Source organism: Aulonocara stuartgranti, assembly GCF_965226115.1.
Source record: "Aulonocara stuartgranti genome assembly, chromosome: 7".
NCBI classification, from domain to species: domain Eukaryota; kingdom Metazoa; phylum Chordata; class Actinopteri; order Cichliformes; family Cichlidae; genus Aulonocara; species Aulonocara stuartgranti.
Window position 1 is genome coordinate 13,479,361 of NC_138945.1, and position 18,140 is coordinate 13,497,500.

Here is an 18,140-nt window from a genome sequence, read left to right on the forward strand (position 1 = left end):
GGATTGTAGTGTGTTGTAAGTGACGCTAGAAATTAAGGAAGGAGAAAAGGACTTTTGCTGATTGGCTAAACAGAGAAATTGAAATGGAAAGTATATGCTGCAGGTTAGAGTGGTTAACCATAGAAATGAAAATGTGCTAACAATAGAAGAGAGTGTGTTAAGATGATGGAAGGAGCACTTTGAGGTGCTGATAATGCCAGAAAATGAGGACGATAGGAAAACAGATGGAGAAAAGTTAGTGAATCACAAAGAGTGGAGGATTAATAAGGAGGAAGTGAGGGCAGCAATGAAGAGGATGAAGAGTGCAAACCCAGTTTATCCAGATGACACACCTGTGAAGGCATAGAGATGTCTAGGAGAGACGTGTTCCAGGAGGTTGTGCTAAACAGTCTTTTGGTTCAAACTGTTTAATGTAATGTTGTAGAGTGACAGGAAACCTGAGGAATGGAGAAGAATCAAAATACTTTATTAAGCTGAGGGGAAATTATTTGGTCACTGTCACTCCAAGACAGTAAGAACAGTAACTTACTAAACTGAATTAAATAATACAAAATATTATAAAGTTACAAATCTAACAAAAAAGTATTCAAGTCCGTCACTCATGCCACACTACAAAAAAGTCTTACAGTGATGCACTGTGTCTTCAAGCAGTATTATCTTCAAGTAGAGTTTTGAACTGCTATGCAACATTAATAAATTACTATTATCATTATTATTGTTGTTATTGCAAAATGCTGTCAACTGATATCAATTGTTTTCATAATCGTGTACTATTACTTAGATGACTTGGTGCTGTTGTTTAGGATATTTTGTTATTATATTCTTATTATATATTTGTATAAACATATGTATTTTACTCATTAAATTAGTGCATTTTCACTTATGTTATTTTGATTTGATTTTTTTTATAAATCAATAAATAAAAGTATTTACATTCAGTGTAAAAACACAAATTATAGTAAACTAAAGAACATGAGTCTTTAAGTATTCGCGTTGCACATAAGGAGTCTTTACGGGGTTGACTTTGGCAAGTTTACATAGACTTAAGGGACTTCTTCCAATAACAAATGAGAAAACGAAAAGTTGCCTTTCACTTCCTTTTCAGTGTGTGTCACGTATCCTCGGAGGTTTGGCCCTCGCAGGTACCCGTGCAGTAAGCCCGTACGTGGCAGTCTGAGAGCAGCACAGAGTAGCCGAGCTTGTTGCGGCTCCTCTCCTGCAACAGTCCACTCACACAAACTGGATATACAGTAGCGAGGAAATTTTTTATACCGTCAGATTTATTTTTACGCTTTCCACACAACCACTGAAACATGTTTACCTTGTCGGAGCTAGTTGTCTTGCTGGCCGTCCTGTCGGCCACTGCTTCTGGTTACTTCGTTAGCATAGACGCCCATGCCGAGGAGTGCTTCTACGAGCGGGTCAACTCCGGCACCAAGATGGGCCTCATGTTTGAAGTGGCCGAAGGAGGCTTCCTGGACATCGACGTCGAGGTGAGATGTTTCATTCGGATAGCAAAAGAGTCACCTAACGCGAGGCAGGATGTACTTGTAAATCATAAAATGCAATGCAACACAAGGCCTGTGCTAATGCTAGCTATTAGCCGGTACCGTTTGGTAAAACTAGTTGGGTGCAAAGCAGGTGTAAAGGATTTAACATACAGTTGAATGGAAAACGTTAGAATTTACATCTTACAGAGTTGCTTTTTTTAGTTTCCCGCTAAGAGCTGCTGCATAATGATGATTAAATTACCCATTATGATATAGGAAGTGCAGCATTAGCATTGTTTCTAAGTTGCTAATTATGTAGCTAATACGATTATTGATTATTGAATAGTTAATGCGCTGTAGACGTTGTAGGATTTGTTTATTTTCGCTAGTTTTAAGCAGAAAATCTAGCTATTTCTGCAGTCTGACTTAGTTTCTGCCATATGTTTCCTAAAGCACATCATGCCCGTCATGTTATTCTCCAGTCATGCAGCAATGTCAGTTATTCAGAAATTCTTCTATCTCCAGATAACAGGACCTGACGGTAAGCAAATTTACAAAGGGGACAGAGAGTCCAGTGGGAAATACTCGGTGGCAGCGCACATGGATGGAACCTACAAGTTCTGCTTCAGCAACAAGATGTCAACCATGACACCCAAGATTGTCATGTTCACCATTGATATCGGAGAGGCTCCCAAAGGCCAGGATATGGAGACAGAAGGTACACAGTGGGGATTTATGTAGTTTAACCGCAACTCTTTTTATTCCCGTTGCTTTTAAAATGATTGTTCCTTTTATTAATTTCTTATTTTTTGACTTTATTATGTGGATTCACTGTTTCCCTCTTCGTAGGTGGTGACAGCTGGGATGGTAGGGCACAGCAGGCTTTGACTAAACTACTGTTGTGAAATAAATTTTTGAGCTTGTGATGCACTGCAGTCTTCTCTAACCAGAGTTGCTTCTGTAGTAAAAACTAATTAAGCATACATAAGACAGACGTGGTGATGTTTGCGAATGATTTGACTTGTTGCACATGTTGAGAACATGTATGAAGTATAAATGTCTCTGATAATGGGACAGCACTGGCAGATACATGCATCACAGGTGTGAAAAGGATATGCACATCTTGCATGTTTTTGTTGTTGTTTGTTTTTGGGGTTTTCTTTTTCAAATGGGGGTAGCAGGGTTCCTTACCACTGTGTTGTGACTCATCACTGACAAGTCACTTTTCTCTTGTTTCAGCCCACCAAAACAAGCTGGAGGAGATGATCAACGAGCTGGCAGTTGCCATGACAGCCGTGAAGCACGAGCAGGAGTACATGGAGGTCCGTGAGAGGATACACAGAGCAAGTAAGAGCTTTTACATTAAGTCCAATAACCATTGTAATCATAAGTGTAAATAAATCTTTATAATTGTTCTCCTCTTCTTCTCCATCCAGTCAATGACAACACAAACAGCAGAGTGGTCCTGTGGTCATTCTTTGAAGCTCTGGTTCTGGTGGCAATGACACTCGGACAGATTTACTACCTGAAGCGATTTTTCGAAGTGCGGCGAGTGGTGTAGTGCTATTCAAATGATACTCCTCTGTGACCTCCACTGTACTGTTTTGTTTTGTTTTGTTTTTCCCCTCCAACACCAAGACAGTTATTTACACTGTGGAAATGAGAGTGGCAGTTTTGAGTAAAGCCTACATGTGATTGGATCTCAGAGGTTTTGTTCTCTTGTTATCTGTTTGGTTTCTTCTTTATAAATATAATTTATGTTTGGAATGAATGGCCAAAAGATTGTGGGATAAATTTCAGTTTATTAGTTTTTCTTTTTAACAGATCTGTTTAATTACAGTTAGTACAGCTGTTTCCTGTGCAAATGACTGTAAGGCTCAGTGTCCGCAGTCAAATGAAAGACTTAAAATTGCACATGAATGGACAGGTATGTGTGGCGTCAGAGTGGAATGTTGCCTATATTAAGTTTGAAATGGGAACCGTTTTGAAATGATAAAAATGGCACATCTGAAAACATCATTGCATTAGTTTAGTGTCTGAGATAGGAAAAGTTTGATTTCAGGTGTCAAAGCCAAGTCAGACTGGCAGATACTGCCAATGTGTTAATTCTCAAAAACCACAAATTGCACTCCCGATGAACTTGTCTAGCTATCTGAAAAAATGTACATTGCAGCTGGTCTTTAAGGGAAACTATACAGCTTCTAACACTGTCTATTGATTCATAGCGATTTGTGGCACAGGTGGGTGGACATCTTTTCCAGGGGAAATTGTGTGGCTCACTCCCCACATAGTTCAGAAATAGAATTCGACAGGGAAGTCTTTTGTGTTGCCATAAACTAACATTTATGATTTTCAAACTCTTGGATTTTAAAAAGTTTGGCCTGGCTGTAAGATCATAAAAAGCAGAGGCAGGGTTGAATTTTAACTGAAATATTTGGGGTGCCTCTCAAAGTATAGAGGAATACTGAAATCCATGTTACATGTTGATTTGGGTGGGTTGGGTAGGTAGGGGGTTTAAACACTTGACTGCTGTGTTCTTTAGTCGCTTCTATAGTTATTTTTGTTAGGGTTGGGGATTTTAAATTATATGTATAAAATTTGAACTGTTAATTCGCCCGCCCCTTGAGCATTGCTTGTGACAGCTGTTTGGATGAGGTCTTTCTTCCAAGTATATACGTCCAAGGCAGTAGATGTTTCCATTTAGCCACACCATGGTACATGCACTAGATATGCTCCAGATTTGTATTTCAAAGAATTTATGGTGAGCTCGGGCAGGAAAGTTGCTCTGTACACAGTCTCTCCTTTTTGTGAGTGCAACGAAATCAGCTAAATGGATCTTTACAAATGTAGAAGTGTGGTCTGTAAAAAAAAATGCCCCAGGTTTCATAATAAAGCCAAAATTCTGTACAATTATTTTTGATGTCTTTATAAATGGGTGTGATGTTTCATTATGATTAGAGAGAAGGGACTTGTCAACAGGTGTAATTGCACCATTACATTAAAATATTCCTTGGAACACAGCTGCTCCTATATTTTTTCAAGATTTTAAGAGGTTTATTATCCCAGAACATAAGGACTAGTGAGGCAACACTGTATCAACTTAACTTAAAATGAGTAATACAAATTAGGCAATCCAATCTAAATTTAGAGGAAAAAATGCATATAAATAATTCACATTAATATCCAATGGGTTTTACATGAGAATTATACTTACGCGTAAGCTCTACATCATAACTTGCACCATAACCAGAGCCTCTTTATAGCAGTATGTCCTAGCCTTCTACATAACTTGATATGCACTTCCTGAGAAATGTAACCACACGTCGGGTGGACACATACCACAAGGACTTGGAATGGCATGGAAGGTTGCAGTGTAGGCATTAAAGGAATTTCCTGTTAGGATGTAAATTTCCTTTACAAGCTTTAAGCTTTAGAGTGCAAGAGAGGGCTGGTATGAATATAAATATAAACTTTAGGAATTACAGTATATAAGAAATTGTCATGTGTAATGTATTATGATGTGTCCCTGATGTGTGGATATATGATTGGTGCTATGATGCTGCACATCCTCCTTTCTGCTTCATTAATGAGCAGGGTGAGAAGATTCCTGCATCTGCTAGCATTGATGTCTTTAGTGAATAGAAGGCTGCTGCCAATGACCTTCTGTGTGGTACTTGGTCAGTGCATTGCCTTTCTGTCTGCACCTGAGCCATGATGAAAATGCTACAATACAGAGGTCAGCCTGCTCAAGTATCCTAGGTAAGTAAAGATAGTTTTCCAGATGACAACGTATTTTATTTGAATCCCCATTTACTTGAAACTGGTGATAACCTCTACAGCAGCTCCTCCAAAGTAGAGGGGCAGGAACTCAGTCCTGTTTATTTTGTCCATGACAATCCACTCAAAGCACTTCATAACTATAGGAGTTATTAGGTGATGGTCATTCAGGCATGAATGCTGCTGAGGTCTTTGGAACAGGACTGATGGTAGCAGATTTAAATTGTGTTATCTTAGCTTGAAAGAATAAGATGTCAGTCTGTGGCTCTGAGAGCACCTCTGCGGCCAGAAAACAGGAGAATCTCTGGCAGAAGAAACTAAAGCAACTGTGTCCAGAGAGGAAGCCAGAAAAGCTTTAGTTTTCTAAAGTGTTTCCACATGAACTGTTTAGAGAAAAAAGTACTTTAACAAAAGTACCAATAATATAATATGAAAACACCTGACTGCTGCCAAGCTGCTGCTGCAGATGTTTAAGATTAAACTCCATTTAAGTACTTTATTGTCCACTAATGGATCCTACTCAGATGTCTGTGGTGGCTGTCCTGTGAGGAACACAACAGCTTTCCCATCAGAAACACTACATATTGATTTTTTTTAAGTATATTTAAAAGCAGATGAATTAAAAAGATTGAGGACTGTGACATAGTTAACTGTATGCATCTACAGGAGGATAAAAATGAATGAAAAATGTATGTAATGTAAAAATGTACATTTGGTGAACCAGGTGATTTTCCAGAGATGTTAAAAGTGCTGGTGGAGTATGCATCTTGCAGCTTTCACTTTGGTACGTTTTTATAGATATCTGTTTTTAGATTTTGTTAGCTCTCGCTTGCCACCACAAAACACCAGGGTGCCCAGAATCTGTGGCAAAACAATCCTAAATCATAATGACAATTGCATTGTTCAGGAGAACGACCAGCAACTGCAGGAAGGTTTTATTTATCTTGTGTACAGTCACTGGGAACCATGCAGTTTGGAGAGCTTCTGTTCCCACCCGGCGTGTAAACAGCAGCGGACCCGGAAACAGGAGCAGCGTGGAGTGCGACTGTAGCAGACCCACTGTGAACTACTTTAGTTTCGAGCTCTGCTGAATGTTTGGTTTCCAGCATGGATAATACAACAGACGGGACGTGGGACAGATTACCAGTTAAACTCAACGAGAAGATTTTGCAAACGCTCGATGAACTGAAATTCACACACATGACACCTGTACAGGTCAGTGAACACTTTCAGCCCGTGGCTCACACCTCTCCTCAGTAAACACTAAATCTGATCTGTTGGAATTTTCCCTTCTAGTCTGCCTGTATCCCGCTGTTCATGAGTAACAAGGATGTGGCTGCCGAGGCGGTAAGTGCGCCATTTAACCATTAAAAATAAAGATCACTGAATTTTATTATTGCAGATGTTTCAGAGTTATGGTAAACATCCTCCCATCCACCCGCACATCCAGCCAGCCAGCCAGCCATTCAGTGTCACGGGTGTCTGGATCCTCTCCCAGCTGTCCCAGGGCTGCAGACAGGGCACACACTGGACAGGTCGCCAGTGTGTTCCCGGGCTGACAAACGTGGTGACCATCCATGTGCACAGTATACATTATACCGATTAACCACCACTGCAAGTACTGACATTTGAATTTAACTGGACAGGAAAAATTGTCTTGACAGGGTCATTCCATATAAAATCCACCCAATCTGGAAAAGTGGACCCCCAGACATATCCGCTGGTTGTTGTATTTTCAATGTATGTTATAATAAATCATGCTATTTTACCTTAAGAATGTGAACTTTTTCAAAAACCTCATTTATCATCAATAATTTTAAATATGGGTTTTTGATGCTGCCTGAAAGTAAACGCAGAAATAAGCTTCCGGAATCTCAGAGGTGATGTAACCACCTCAACCTGACACCCCCGTCTGCCGCAAGGTTATCTGCTCAGCACACGTGTAGAGAGTGGTTGTCCTGTGAGTTATCGCAGCAGCCTCTTGTAGCTCACTGAGTGTCATTTGATTGCAGGTGACTGGGAGTGGAAAGACGCTGGCTTTTGTCATTCCTATTATAGAACTCCTCCTGAAGCGGGAAGAGAAGCTAAAGAAGATGCAGGTAAGATTGAAAGCGAAGCAAAGATGGCATTTAACCCCAGTTTAAAAAAAAAAAACAATAGGATGACTAGCAGGGTGTGAAGTAATTAAAATGAGCTTTTGTTCTTTTTTGTGATATTGTTATAGAGTTTAATACCTCCTTGATCCTGAACAGCTGAACTCTGAGTTATGATAGTTCTTGATATTTTACAGATAATCTGTGAAATATACAAAGCCTCAACAATATGATTTGGACACTTTGTTAAGCCCCAAATAATGTCTTTTGCAGGTTGGTGCCCTTGTGATCACTCCCACAAGAGAACTGGCCGTACAGATCAGTGAAGTGATGGAGCAGTTTATTGAGAAGTTTCCACAGTTCAAGTAAGTAGAAGATACAGTGTGAAAGGGGTGTTGTATATAATACAAACCCCTTAGTTAATAAGATGAAAAATTCTTAAAGCCTATTTAAATGAAGTGTAATGGTAAAAAAAAAAGTGTGAAAGTGAACATGTTTGGTTGCACTCCATATGTCAGAAAGAGCAAATAGTGGATGGAAATTTGTGATGTGCTCGTATGGTGAAAAAATCTGCCTTTAAGAGTGTGGTTAGAAAAGTCCGAAGTTGGTGAGGGTGGCCTCTGCCTCTACAGCTATCCTTGGATAAAACTGGAAACTATTCTAATGGCTGTTAATTCATTATTGATATATACTGAGGTGTCAGAGGTTGTCAAATGTCGTCATCATCATAATCTAAGAATGAAAGTGTTTTAGATTAATGTCGAAATTATCCCAGTATATAATACTGGCTTTAATAAATACCTGGCATTATATAGCAGACAGGAAAAGACCATGGCGATGTGCCCATTTACATATGTGACACAGTTACTGTGGTACTGTCACAGTTACTGAAAGAAATATAAAACTGATGAATGTGTGCAGACAGAGGATATACAATGTGTAATAGGTAAAGTTGCCACTCTGCTCCTTAAACAAATAGCAGTGCATCACTGATCATGTTATTAATGTGAACCTATGTCACCCACAAAATACAAGTAAAACCCCTTGAAAAACATAATTATTATTTTAACTGAACTGTGACTGAAATAGTAACCGGTTGTATAAACCTCTACTTCATTAATGATCAGAGAAGTCTTTCATGTTTTCCCACTTGGTGTTTTTCAGGCAGATTTTACTTATCGGTGGCAGTAACCCAGCAGAGGATGTGGAGAAGTTCAAGGATAAAGGGTATGCGATGATCTGAGGGCCTTTCCACTAACACACAACTAGCAGAGTTTTTCAGCTGGACTGAAATATATCCATTATAAGCACAATGATCCACAATCTTGTTCTGTTAAGAAGTAAAAATTGGGCTGTGTTAATGAAATTAGTTTTTCTGAATGGCTCTTCATATCAATGGACCCAGGAGTATTATATCAAAAACTCCTGTGCTATCCATCACAGAATCATATTAAAAACATCCAAACCGCTTGAATTTGTGCATCTGTGTCTCAGAGCAAACATTGTGATTGCGACACCGGGACGCCTCGAAGATATGTTCAGGAGAAAGTCTGATGGTCTGGACTTGGCCAGCTCAGTTAAAAGCCTGGATGTGCTGGTTCTAGATGAGGCCGACAGGCTGCTTGACATGGGATTTGAGGCTAGGTATGGAAAAACTCTTAACATTTATTGTTTTCAATGCCAGAAGAAATTATCCTGAGGCCTATAGCACCTCTTCAGAAAGCTACTCAAATGCATATGAAACATGGAGCCCACAAAATGAATAGAATTTCACTTGCCAAAATAGTCAAAAGGACTTTGCTTTTTAATGCTTTAAAGTTGGACATTTTAACATGTGAGTCTATGGGAATTGACTCAGTTTTGAAAAAAGGTCTAGTGACTGTTAGAGGAACTGCAGTTTTTTGTGCGTCACTGCTGGTGAAGTCTAATGTTAAAGCACAGAGCACGACAATAAGAACTATCCAAATACTTTGTGTGTTTGAATTTTGTAGTGCGTTTTAACTCGTTATGGGTAATAGTCTGTATTTGTGTATCCAGTCTAAACACCATCTTAGGTTACCTGCCTAAGCAGAGACGTACAGGCTTGTTTTCAGCCACTCAGACCCAGGAGCTGGAGAAGCTGGTGAGGGCTGGCCTCCGCAACCCCGTACGGATCACCGTCAAAGAGAAAGGCCTGGCCCCTGCTGCCACCGCCCAGAAAACCCCTTCCAGGCTGTCCAACTACTACACTGTGAGACAATTATTTATTCATTAATGTAGAAAAGTGTAGCAATGACACAAAAAAAATCTCATGCTTTTATTTCAGATTTGTAGAGCAGAGGACAAGTTCAACAACCTGGTGGCTTTCCTGAGGCAGCACAAGCATGAGAAGCTTCTGGTCTTCTTTAGGTAAGTTAAAGCGGTACACAAAAAAACTTGGTAGCTTTCAACTTTGCTCGTGTGTTGTGTGAACCACTGGACTGCAAACTCATTGTCATGACAACAGTTTCTTTTATTGGAAAATGTTTTTCTCCGTGACATGTCCGATTAGGTCTGTTATGACACGATTCCTTGTCATCTCGTCTTCAGTACCTGTGCTTGTGTGGAGTATTACGGTCGAGCTCTAGAGACGTTGGTCAAAAAGGTCACCATCCACTGCATCCACGGCAAGATGAAACATAAACGCAACAGTATCTTTGCTGACTTTCGGAAACTAAAAAGGTAAAATTCAGTTTGTGTGTACAGATACAGAAAATATGGCTGTTTTGGGGGGGGGATTTGTACATCATTTTTTTGCTTGTGTGTCATGCAGTGGGATCTTGGTGTGCACGGACGTGATGGCCAGAGGCATCGATATCCCTGATGTTAACTGGGTGCTGCAGTATGATCCTCCCAGCAGTGCCAGGTGAGTCAGTACTAACTACATAACTGGATCTTTTGGTCACTGTATGCACCTCTTGTTTTTGCATTTTATTTATTTATTTGGTCTGACTCAGTGCCTTTGTACATCGATGTGGGCGAACAGCAAGAATCGGTAATTATGGCAATGCTCTCGTCTTCCTGCTTCCAATGGAGGAAACCTATGTTAACTTCCTGTCCATCAATCAGAAGGTGAGTTCAGCAGAAACTGAAAGTGATCAGTAACTTTTCACACCACCTCTCTGCTCTGGTTGCTCCTAACCGAGAGTCTGTGCTAGTTCAGCATACTTGAGACCTCTTTACTTGTATGGTTCACTTACTGGGGTGGCTGTAGCTCAGGTGGCAGAGCAGGTCATCCACTAATCAGAAGGTCGGTGGTTCGATCCCAGGCTGCATCCTGGCTGCATGGCAAATATCCTTGGGCAAGATACTAACCCCGTGTTTGCCTACTGGTGGTGGTCAGAGGGCCCGGTGGCGCCAGTGTCCGGCAGCCTCGCCTCTGTCAGTGCGCCCCAGGGCAGCTGTGGCTACAATGTAGCTTGCCATCGCCAGTGTGTGAATGTGTGTGTGAATGGGTGAATGACTGAATGTAGTGTGAAGCGCTTTGGGGTCCTTACGGACTAGAAAAGCGCTATACAAATGCAGGCCATTTACCATTTACTCAGAACATCAGCAGTCGGGTTAGGTGATCACATGATCATGAGGACTATGGAAGTAAACAACCTCAGTATCACAGCTCCTTCATTGGATTACTGTTGCATATTTGTAATTTGTTCAGTTGTAAAAAGCAATGTGTTTTTTAAATGAAGGTCTTTAACCAACATTTAAGAAAATGTAAGCCCCCTTTCACCTGCATGCTCAGTAGTGTTAAATGATCTGTAGGCAAGTAATGTCCCACACCTTTAAAAATCCAACCCAAGTACAAGGTTTAAGTTTACTAGGATTATATTTATATGAAAGCTCAGAATTATTTTAAAATTGCTTGCAACCAAAAAGGAGAAAAACAGAAATAAATTTGCTGTTGATAATATTTACCACAGGATTTCTAAAAGTACACATTTTTGCATGTTTTGGTTTCTGTCAGCTTGTCCTTCACAATATATTCAACTGTAGTCACGCTTACTTTTTTAAAAAAATTTTCAAGTAATAATTTCCATCAAATTGCAAAGGAAATTCTTGGAAATATTTTCCATTCACAGCTAAATTCTTCAGAAAATTATAAGGTGCACAATATGGAACCTGCAAAATCTCATCTTGTTCATCTACTCCCCAGTGTCCACTCCAGAGGATGTCCCCAATAAAAGACGTGGTGGATGTTCTGCCAAAAGTGAAGGCCATGGCTCTGGAGGACCGGGCCATGTTCGAAAGAGGGATGAAAGCATTTGTCTCATACGTCCAGGCCTACGCCAAACATGAATGTAGCCTCATCTTCAGGACCAAAGGTTAAAAAAAACAAAACAGCAAGCACATGTGTAGAGCATCCTAAATATTATTCAAATACAAATTTGTTGTATCCACAAACAGACAAATGTAATGTGTCACATTTTCGATGTCTAGATCTGGATTTTGGCTGCTTGGCACATGGCTTTGCACTTCTTCGCCTGCCCAGGATGCCTGAACTGAGGGACAAAAAGTTTCCTGATTTCATTGAGATGACAGTGGACACAGACACCATCCGTTACAAAGACAAGAACAGGGAGAAGCAGAGACAGAAAGCACTGGCTGAGCTCAAAGATAAGACTCCCTTTCCTAAAAAGAACTTTATAAAGAATAAGGCCTGGTCTAAACAGAAGGGCAAGAAGGAACGCAGGCAAAAGATGGCAGCCAAGAGAAAGCACAACGAGGTATTTCCGTTCATTCATCATTAATGTTTAATTAAAGACATCTGATGACTACAGTTTTAACTTTTGTGTTTTTGCAGGATTCTGATGTGGATGATGAAGACCTGAAAGAGCTTTTAGATGACACTCGTCTCCTCAAGAAACTAAAGAAAGGCCAAATCAGTGAGGAGGACTTTGAGCAACAGATAACAAGTGGAGCAAAGTCGAAACACAAAACAGAAGAACCGTAACAGTTTGGAAGAAGACAATGGACAATATAACAGCTATTCAGATGTATCCACCGGAGTTGAATTAAATCTCTGACACACATTTAGTTTTTGTTGGTAGTTTTTATTGGAGAATTGTGAAGCAGTTATAAATAAAGTTTGATGAGTTCATCGCTGACTGCAGATGGGGTAAGGACTCCCAGGTCAGTGAAGAGGAGGGTGATGAGGGAGGGAGGTGTGTAATCAATAATTGGATGTTCTTCTGACAGGTTCTTTGCAGTCTTCAAGGTGTCTGCTTTGTACTGTTGAGCCCCAAAATAGATATGTAAGGAAAGCTTCTGAATATAAAATAAGGGGGAGAGAAAGAAAATCTGTACAGTTTTACCTTAAATTTATCTGGCACGTCCTGTTGGTTGAGCGGGTACAGACGTACGAATTTGAAACTCTCTGCCACGACGTAGAAGGGCTTGTTGTGTGCCTTGGAGCACAAAGCCATCTGATAAGTGCCGATCTGCAAGACAAAACACAAAAGTCTATTATTGTATCACAAGCTGTGTCACATTTATCACTTTTAGGGTGAACAGAGTGCAACCCGTGTCACAATTTTAAAATGTCCCATAAAGACAACACATGCGAGCAAACATTAAGTTACGGTTTTAAACAGACTGTATATCGCGGTCTCAAACTCATATATTGAGGTGAATAATTATAAGTCAATTTGGCACTTGAAGTTACTTTTTTGTTAGAGAGGATTTGTGTGTTGTTGAGTGCAATGTTAAGTTCTTTAAAAAGCAAAAAAATGATTTAATACAAAGGCAATATGAGCAGAAAGCACAAACAGGGCTGGCTGTGTTAGAGTTATTTGTTAAGAAAACTATTTTCACTAGCAGTCAAAAACTAATGTGTACACTTATGTCTGCATTTTTTTTGTTTAATACGAACAAAATTATAGCAGAACTGCTACCACGTGTGGTCAGAAAGAAAGTACCAATTTGTTTTTTGGTAGTTCACTGAAAGGCTTCAGTTAAGAGTGAGAAAAACATTTTTTTTTTGCCTTGTTATTCAATATTTGAAATTTAAAAACAAACAAACAAAACACTACATTTTCAGAAATATCTGTGGGTGTTTTGTTGCTTGTTTGGGGGTTTTTTTGTACTACTCAAACACTAAAGTGGCCCTCCAATGAGATGACAGTGCCAGCAGTGGCCCACTGCTCATTTCAGTTTGATACCCCTGCTCTATATTAAAGATGTAGCTGCCATGATATCACTGAGGCATCATTGGTTAGCGAAGCCCTGTTATGAAGCTGCAAACTAAACATTTCCATTGTCTCCATGTTGGTGTCTTAAAACAAGATATGAAAAGTGAGCAGAGCCACACAGTAAAGCATACCCTGCTTTATCGGGACATTGATGGAGACAATAATTTATAAAATGATCAGAATACAACACAGAGAACCCTGTGCTGTAACCTGACATGCACCACGTTACAAATGTAACTACAGATCACCTTCAACACACTTGGTTTATCATAAAGCGTCATTTATGGCTTGCCTAGACTACAAAATGTTGTGACGTATGGTTTGGAGTTGACGGCACTAATACAAAAACAAGTAAAGAAAAACAGGAGGCCAAGAGAGGCCCAAAGAAGAAGCAATAACCAGCATTTTAACACTGATTTGAATTTGATTCAATTGAAGAGCATCTGAGTTTTTACTGGAACACACCTTATTGATGATCCCACCACTCTCCACAACTCCCTCAGCACCAACGATGACTAGATCCACTTTTTCCAAGACGTATCTGTAAAGAATGACAGAAAATACAAAACTAATGCAAATGACATTGACAAGAGACATGAGATTAAAATCAGACGTTATTAACATCTGTATCCACCCCACAGCTGCGTCCAGCACCACCGTTACTGGAACATTGAGTTTCCTCAGGGCTTCTGCCATGTGTTGCCTGAATAATTAAAAAAAAAAGAGGACATTATTGAGCCTGTGTCCTTTCAGAGTAAGACTACAGTACAGTATATAGACTGCTCCCTCACCCAGCTGCATCAGGCTGTGATTCAGTCACATAGACAGAGAATCGTTTCTTCTCAGCTGCAGCTTTTTCCAGCACCCTGAGGACAACTCTGGAGTAGGAGTGAGTCAGGATTTTCTGAGAGAGACAGGGAGAAAACCAAAAATTAAAAAAAATGCATCACTGAACCTTTTCCCTGTACAGAGCAAGAATTAGGTTGTGTTCCATACTTACAGCGCCATCTTTGATAAAGGTGTGACAGAGCTTGGCAACCTTGGTCCTTGACATGGAGATCTTCTCTAAAAATAGTTCTCCTCTCTCCTCCATCACCTTCTTACAGCGAGACAGGTCCTGAAAAGAATAAATGTTAGCATCTGCCTTGGATTAAGATAACAGGTCTGATCATGCAACCTCTTTAAATCTGGCCAATCTCCATAGCAGTTCCAGCAGGACTGCTATTTCTAAGTTCCTTCTAATGGTCTTTTTTTTTTTTCTAAAATCTTGCATTTGTGCATCTACAATGTGTGCTAGAACTTCTTTGATTTGGATTCCTTTTTGGGAAGGAGAATGACATTTCAAAACTGCCAAGGACGACAAATAAAAGGCTCAATAAAACATGGTGGAAGCAGCATAACGGGAGGGGTCCCTAGTGAGCTTGGCTTCCAGTGTCCCTAGGTCACAAATTTTTATTAGTGATGTGAAAAACAGAGCTGAATCTATACTGAGGTATGCAGAGCTACAATTTCTGCTTACAGCAAAAAACAGCCACATCCAGCAAAGTCCCACAGTGACCCAAAACACACTCTAAAAGTAGCGCTGGAGTTTTTGATGGTCAGGAAATGGAATATCCTGAAGCTGTTGGTTCAATCACGTTATCTTAACCCGATCAAACTGTGTTTCACTCACTGAAGACAAAACAAAATACAGACCCATAAACAAACAGTAACTAAAGACAGATGCAGTAATGGCCTGGCAAATGTCATGAAGGAGGAAACACATTCTTTGGTGATGTCTGTAAGTTCGAGGCTTCAACCAGGCATCGACTGCAAAAAAGTATGAAAAATAGTCACAACTACTTTCATTTGTCAAATTGTGACACCTCCAAACCTAACAGTATTTTCTTTACTTTGATTATATTTGTTCTCCTGTATGAACCACAATTTTGCTGTAGAATTGCAGTGTGTCTTTTAATAAAGTTCTTTCGAGAACAGTAGCACTTGCACAGCATCCATAAGGTCTGACTCGATAACGTACAACAGATCTGGTAGTGCTCTGATGATTTCACTCAAGTTATTCACGCTTAATCTTGTTCAATGTTTGAATGTCCAACGCCAAACTGTCTTCACTCACCTGGTGCTCCAGAGATGTGAGGCTTATGAAGCGCAAGAAGAGCTCCCCTCCCGAGGAGACAGCCACAGAGGAGTCCACTCCTGTAAGGCAGTCTGTGGCTGACGTCAGGCTCTCCCTCAGGCCCAGGATTGTTTCACCTGAAGGGGGAGAGACAGCTTTGTCATCCTAGTAGTTCCTTACAGTGCTCTTTGATTGATTGATTGATTGATTGATTGATTGATTGGTAATTTATTTCAACATGTGAACAATATACAAGTACATTTAGAAAAGAAATAAGAGAGAAAAAAAATACTATACAAATTACATACAAAAATCTGTGAAATCTTTATTTCATTTATGGTAGAAAAATAATAATTCTTATTAAAACTGTACTTGACATGTGGGCTTCAGTAACTTTTTAAAGCACTCTAGATGCTGTTTTCAGATCTTGGCCCACATGATTATCGCAGAGAAACGACAAAAAACACTATTTACAAATTGAGAAAACACAAAAAGGCTAAATTTCACGTCTTCTTCTCCACATCCAAGCGAGAATAAGAAAAGCCGAGAGGTGTCTATATTAACACCAAGGGCTTAACACTAACCTTTATCTCTCTTTAGGAATTCAAGCAAAGTGCGGATAGCAGCAACAGCAGAGGCCATGTCCGGGTCTTTCTTCATCTGATCCCTGAAATACTCCACCAACTCTGTCCCAGAGATAGAGGCACAGAGATATCCAGTTAATATTTCTAACACAAAAAGCAGAAAATTATTTTTAAAATAGAGTAATTTACCTTCGTTGTTCATCCTGAAAGCAACAACAGCGCCTAAAAGATAACCACAGAAGATTTCTACAGGTTTCAGTCAGTGCGCTCTTTCTAACACATGCCAGAGCGGCTGACTCCGCTCACTGTCTCTTTCTTTCAAACGAAAATATTCACAGCGCTTGAAATATTGTTTTAAGTCAGCCCCACTCTGAATGGCAGCAAAACCCCGCTGAACTCTGTCTAAAAGTTGCTCCTGTCACTATTTCCAACTTACACACCATTAGCTCATCCTGCAGAAGGCAGGTTGACGTGTCGCAGAGTAATGACGTAGACAAAAACGTCTCCCAGACGCCGTGCCGTTCACGTGAAGTTGGAAATGTGACTTTAATTCGTTCATGTGTTTTTTTTTCTGTTTTCGTTTGTTTGTTTTTATAAACCACAAAATAACAGCAAAGATTGTAAAATAGTAACATAGTAATGCAGAATCTCCACAAAGTGAGTGAAATGACCATAAAGCAACAACAGAGAGATAGAATTGTCTATTAAAACCTCAAAGATATTCACTTACCTATAACGAGAGACAACCGGACCATACGAGAGTCAGAGACAAAACAACTGGTGAGGAACCATTTGAACTTTTTATTGGTGTCAGGTCCATCCATGTTAATGAACAGTACAGCACAGACATTTAATAAGTTGCTTATTCCATTCTGTAATGTAACTTAAAGGACATATAAGTGTTTCTTAGTGTGCTCTGGGCACAGTGGGTATAAAGAGGTACAAGAGCATAAAACAACGTTTATTATGAAATTATTATGAAATATGTCTTCATACCAGCAGTTATGATATAATGACATTTATAATAATGATGTACCTTAATTGAACTACACAGCAATATTACGGGCCATTTATGAAATTAAGTATACTGCTTACACAGGGTGAAGTGTCAACACATACTTTATTGTTCCATAATCCAGCTTCCAGTTAATCTCGATACCTTTCACAGCCACAAATATAGCTAAACTGGTCCCAAACCTTTAACCTGTACCACAGTATATGAACTAAAAATGTAAACACCAACGCACATAGCAAGAAAATACATATTTTAAAATGTTAATGAATTAAATTAAACTTGCTAATTAATGTCAATAATGATTTTTAGTGGGCTAACTTGATTCCAATAGCTTGTAAGCACATGAAGGAAAAGCCAAAGATTAAATGCTAAAAGTTAAAGAAGGAAGAATGTTATACAGAGTTCGTGGAGGAGCTGAAGTATGTGAAGGAAGAGACTATTAAAGAAAAAGTGGAATAGTCAGGGAAATGAAGAACACAGACAGGAGTACTGGGAGGCTAGGTGTATGGCAAAAAGAGATGTGTCAAAGGCAAAGGCTAAAAGCTCATTGTGAGGCTGGACACTAACAGCCTCACAATGAGCTAAGGATAAGGGAACTTGTGAGGATAAGGGAACTTGTGAGGATAAGGGAACTTGTGAGAGAGACTGAGCTGGAAAGGATGTGCAGCAGTGATTTGTCACATAGTAGGAAAGATGTGTTAACAAGTGATGAGAGTATGGTGAGAAGATAAAAAGGAGTACTTTGAGGAGCTGATGAATGAAAAAATAATAATAGAGAGGGCGATGGATGGGAAAATGATATCAGGAAGTCCAGAGGATTAGTAAGGAGGAAATGAGGACAGTGAGGACAGTGAAAAGG

General features: G+C 39.7%; 3 protein-coding genes across 3 annotated transcripts; 2 read left to right on the top strand and 1 right to left on the bottom strand.

The window, feature by feature from the left end:
* The first annotated feature begins 1,111 nt into the window (after positions 1-1,111).
* Positions 1,112-4,403, top strand: tmed2 (transmembrane p24 trafficking protein 2). Its single transcript, XM_082541148.1, has 4 exons — positions 1,112-1,493; positions 2,016-2,208; positions 2,730-2,837; positions 2,927-4,403. The coding sequence occupies exons 1-4, from the start codon at positions 1,314-1,316 to the stop codon at positions 3,049-3,051; spliced, it is 606 nt and encodes a 201-aa protein (XP_082397274.1). The 5' UTR covers positions 1,112-1,313; the 3' UTR covers positions 3,052-4,403.
* A 1,830-nt stretch (positions 4,404-6,233) lies between these two features.
* ddx55 (DEAD (Asp-Glu-Ala-Asp) box polypeptide 55) lies at positions 6,234-12,408 on the top strand. Its single transcript, XM_082541146.1, has 14 exons — positions 6,234-6,482; positions 6,564-6,614; positions 7,280-7,366; positions 7,634-7,725; positions 8,525-8,587; positions 8,855-9,004; positions 9,398-9,590; positions 9,666-9,748; positions 9,929-10,060; positions 10,152-10,244; positions 10,336-10,450; positions 11,532-11,700; positions 11,816-12,102; positions 12,180-12,408. Exons 1-14 carry the CDS (start codon positions 6,375-6,377, stop codon positions 12,327-12,329), a joined length of 1,773 nt encoding a protein of 590 aa, XP_082397272.1. The 5' UTR covers positions 6,234-6,374; the 3' UTR covers positions 12,330-12,408.
* On the bottom strand, positions 12,409-16,764 carry eif2b1 (eukaryotic translation initiation factor 2B, subunit 1 alpha). Its single transcript, XM_082541147.1, has 9 exons — positions 16,456-16,764; positions 16,267-16,368; positions 15,683-15,819; positions 14,567-14,683; positions 14,358-14,470; positions 14,201-14,269; positions 14,032-14,107; positions 12,691-12,816; positions 12,409-12,607 (listed from the first exon to the last, which is right to left on the bottom strand). The coding sequence occupies exons 1-9, from the start codon at positions 16,466-16,468 to the stop codon at positions 12,452-12,454; spliced, it is 909 nt and encodes a 302-aa protein (XP_082397273.1). The 5' UTR covers positions 16,469-16,764; the 3' UTR covers positions 12,409-12,451.
* Positions 16,765-18,140: the final 1,376 nt, after the last annotated feature.

Coding starts and splice junctions, on each gene's coding strand:
- tmed2 (XM_082541148.1), top strand. CDS start 1,314: ATGTTTACCTTGTCGGAGCTAGTTGTCTTGCTGGCCGTCCTGTCGGCC. Junction 1,494..2,015: donor TCCTGGACATCGACGTCGAG/GTGAGATGTTTC, acceptor TTCTATCTCCAG/ATAACAGGACCTGACGGTAA. Junction 2,209..2,729: donor CCAGGATATGGAGACAGAAG/GTACACAGTGGG, acceptor CTCTTGTTTCAG/CCCACCAAAACAAGCTGGAG.
- ddx55 (XM_082541146.1), top strand. CDS start 6,375: ATGGATAATACAACAGACGGGACGTGGGACAGATTACCAGTTAAACTC. Junction 7,726..8,524: donor GAGAAGTTTCCACAGTTCAA/GTAAGTAGAAGA, acceptor GGTGTTTTTCAG/GCAGATTTTACTTATCGGTG. Junction 10,451..11,531: donor TCCTGTCCATCAATCAGAAG/GTGAGTTCAGCA, acceptor TCTACTCCCCAG/TGTCCACTCCAGAGGATGTC.
- eif2b1 (XM_082541147.1), bottom strand. Junction 12,817..14,031: donor GTGGTGGGATCATCAATAAG/GTGTGTTCCAGT, acceptor TTTGTCTTGCAG/ATCGGCACTTATCAGATGGC. Junction 12,608..12,690: donor ACGTGCCAGATAAATTTAAG/GTAAAACTGTAC, acceptor GGGGCTCAACAG/TACAAAGCAGACACCTTGAA.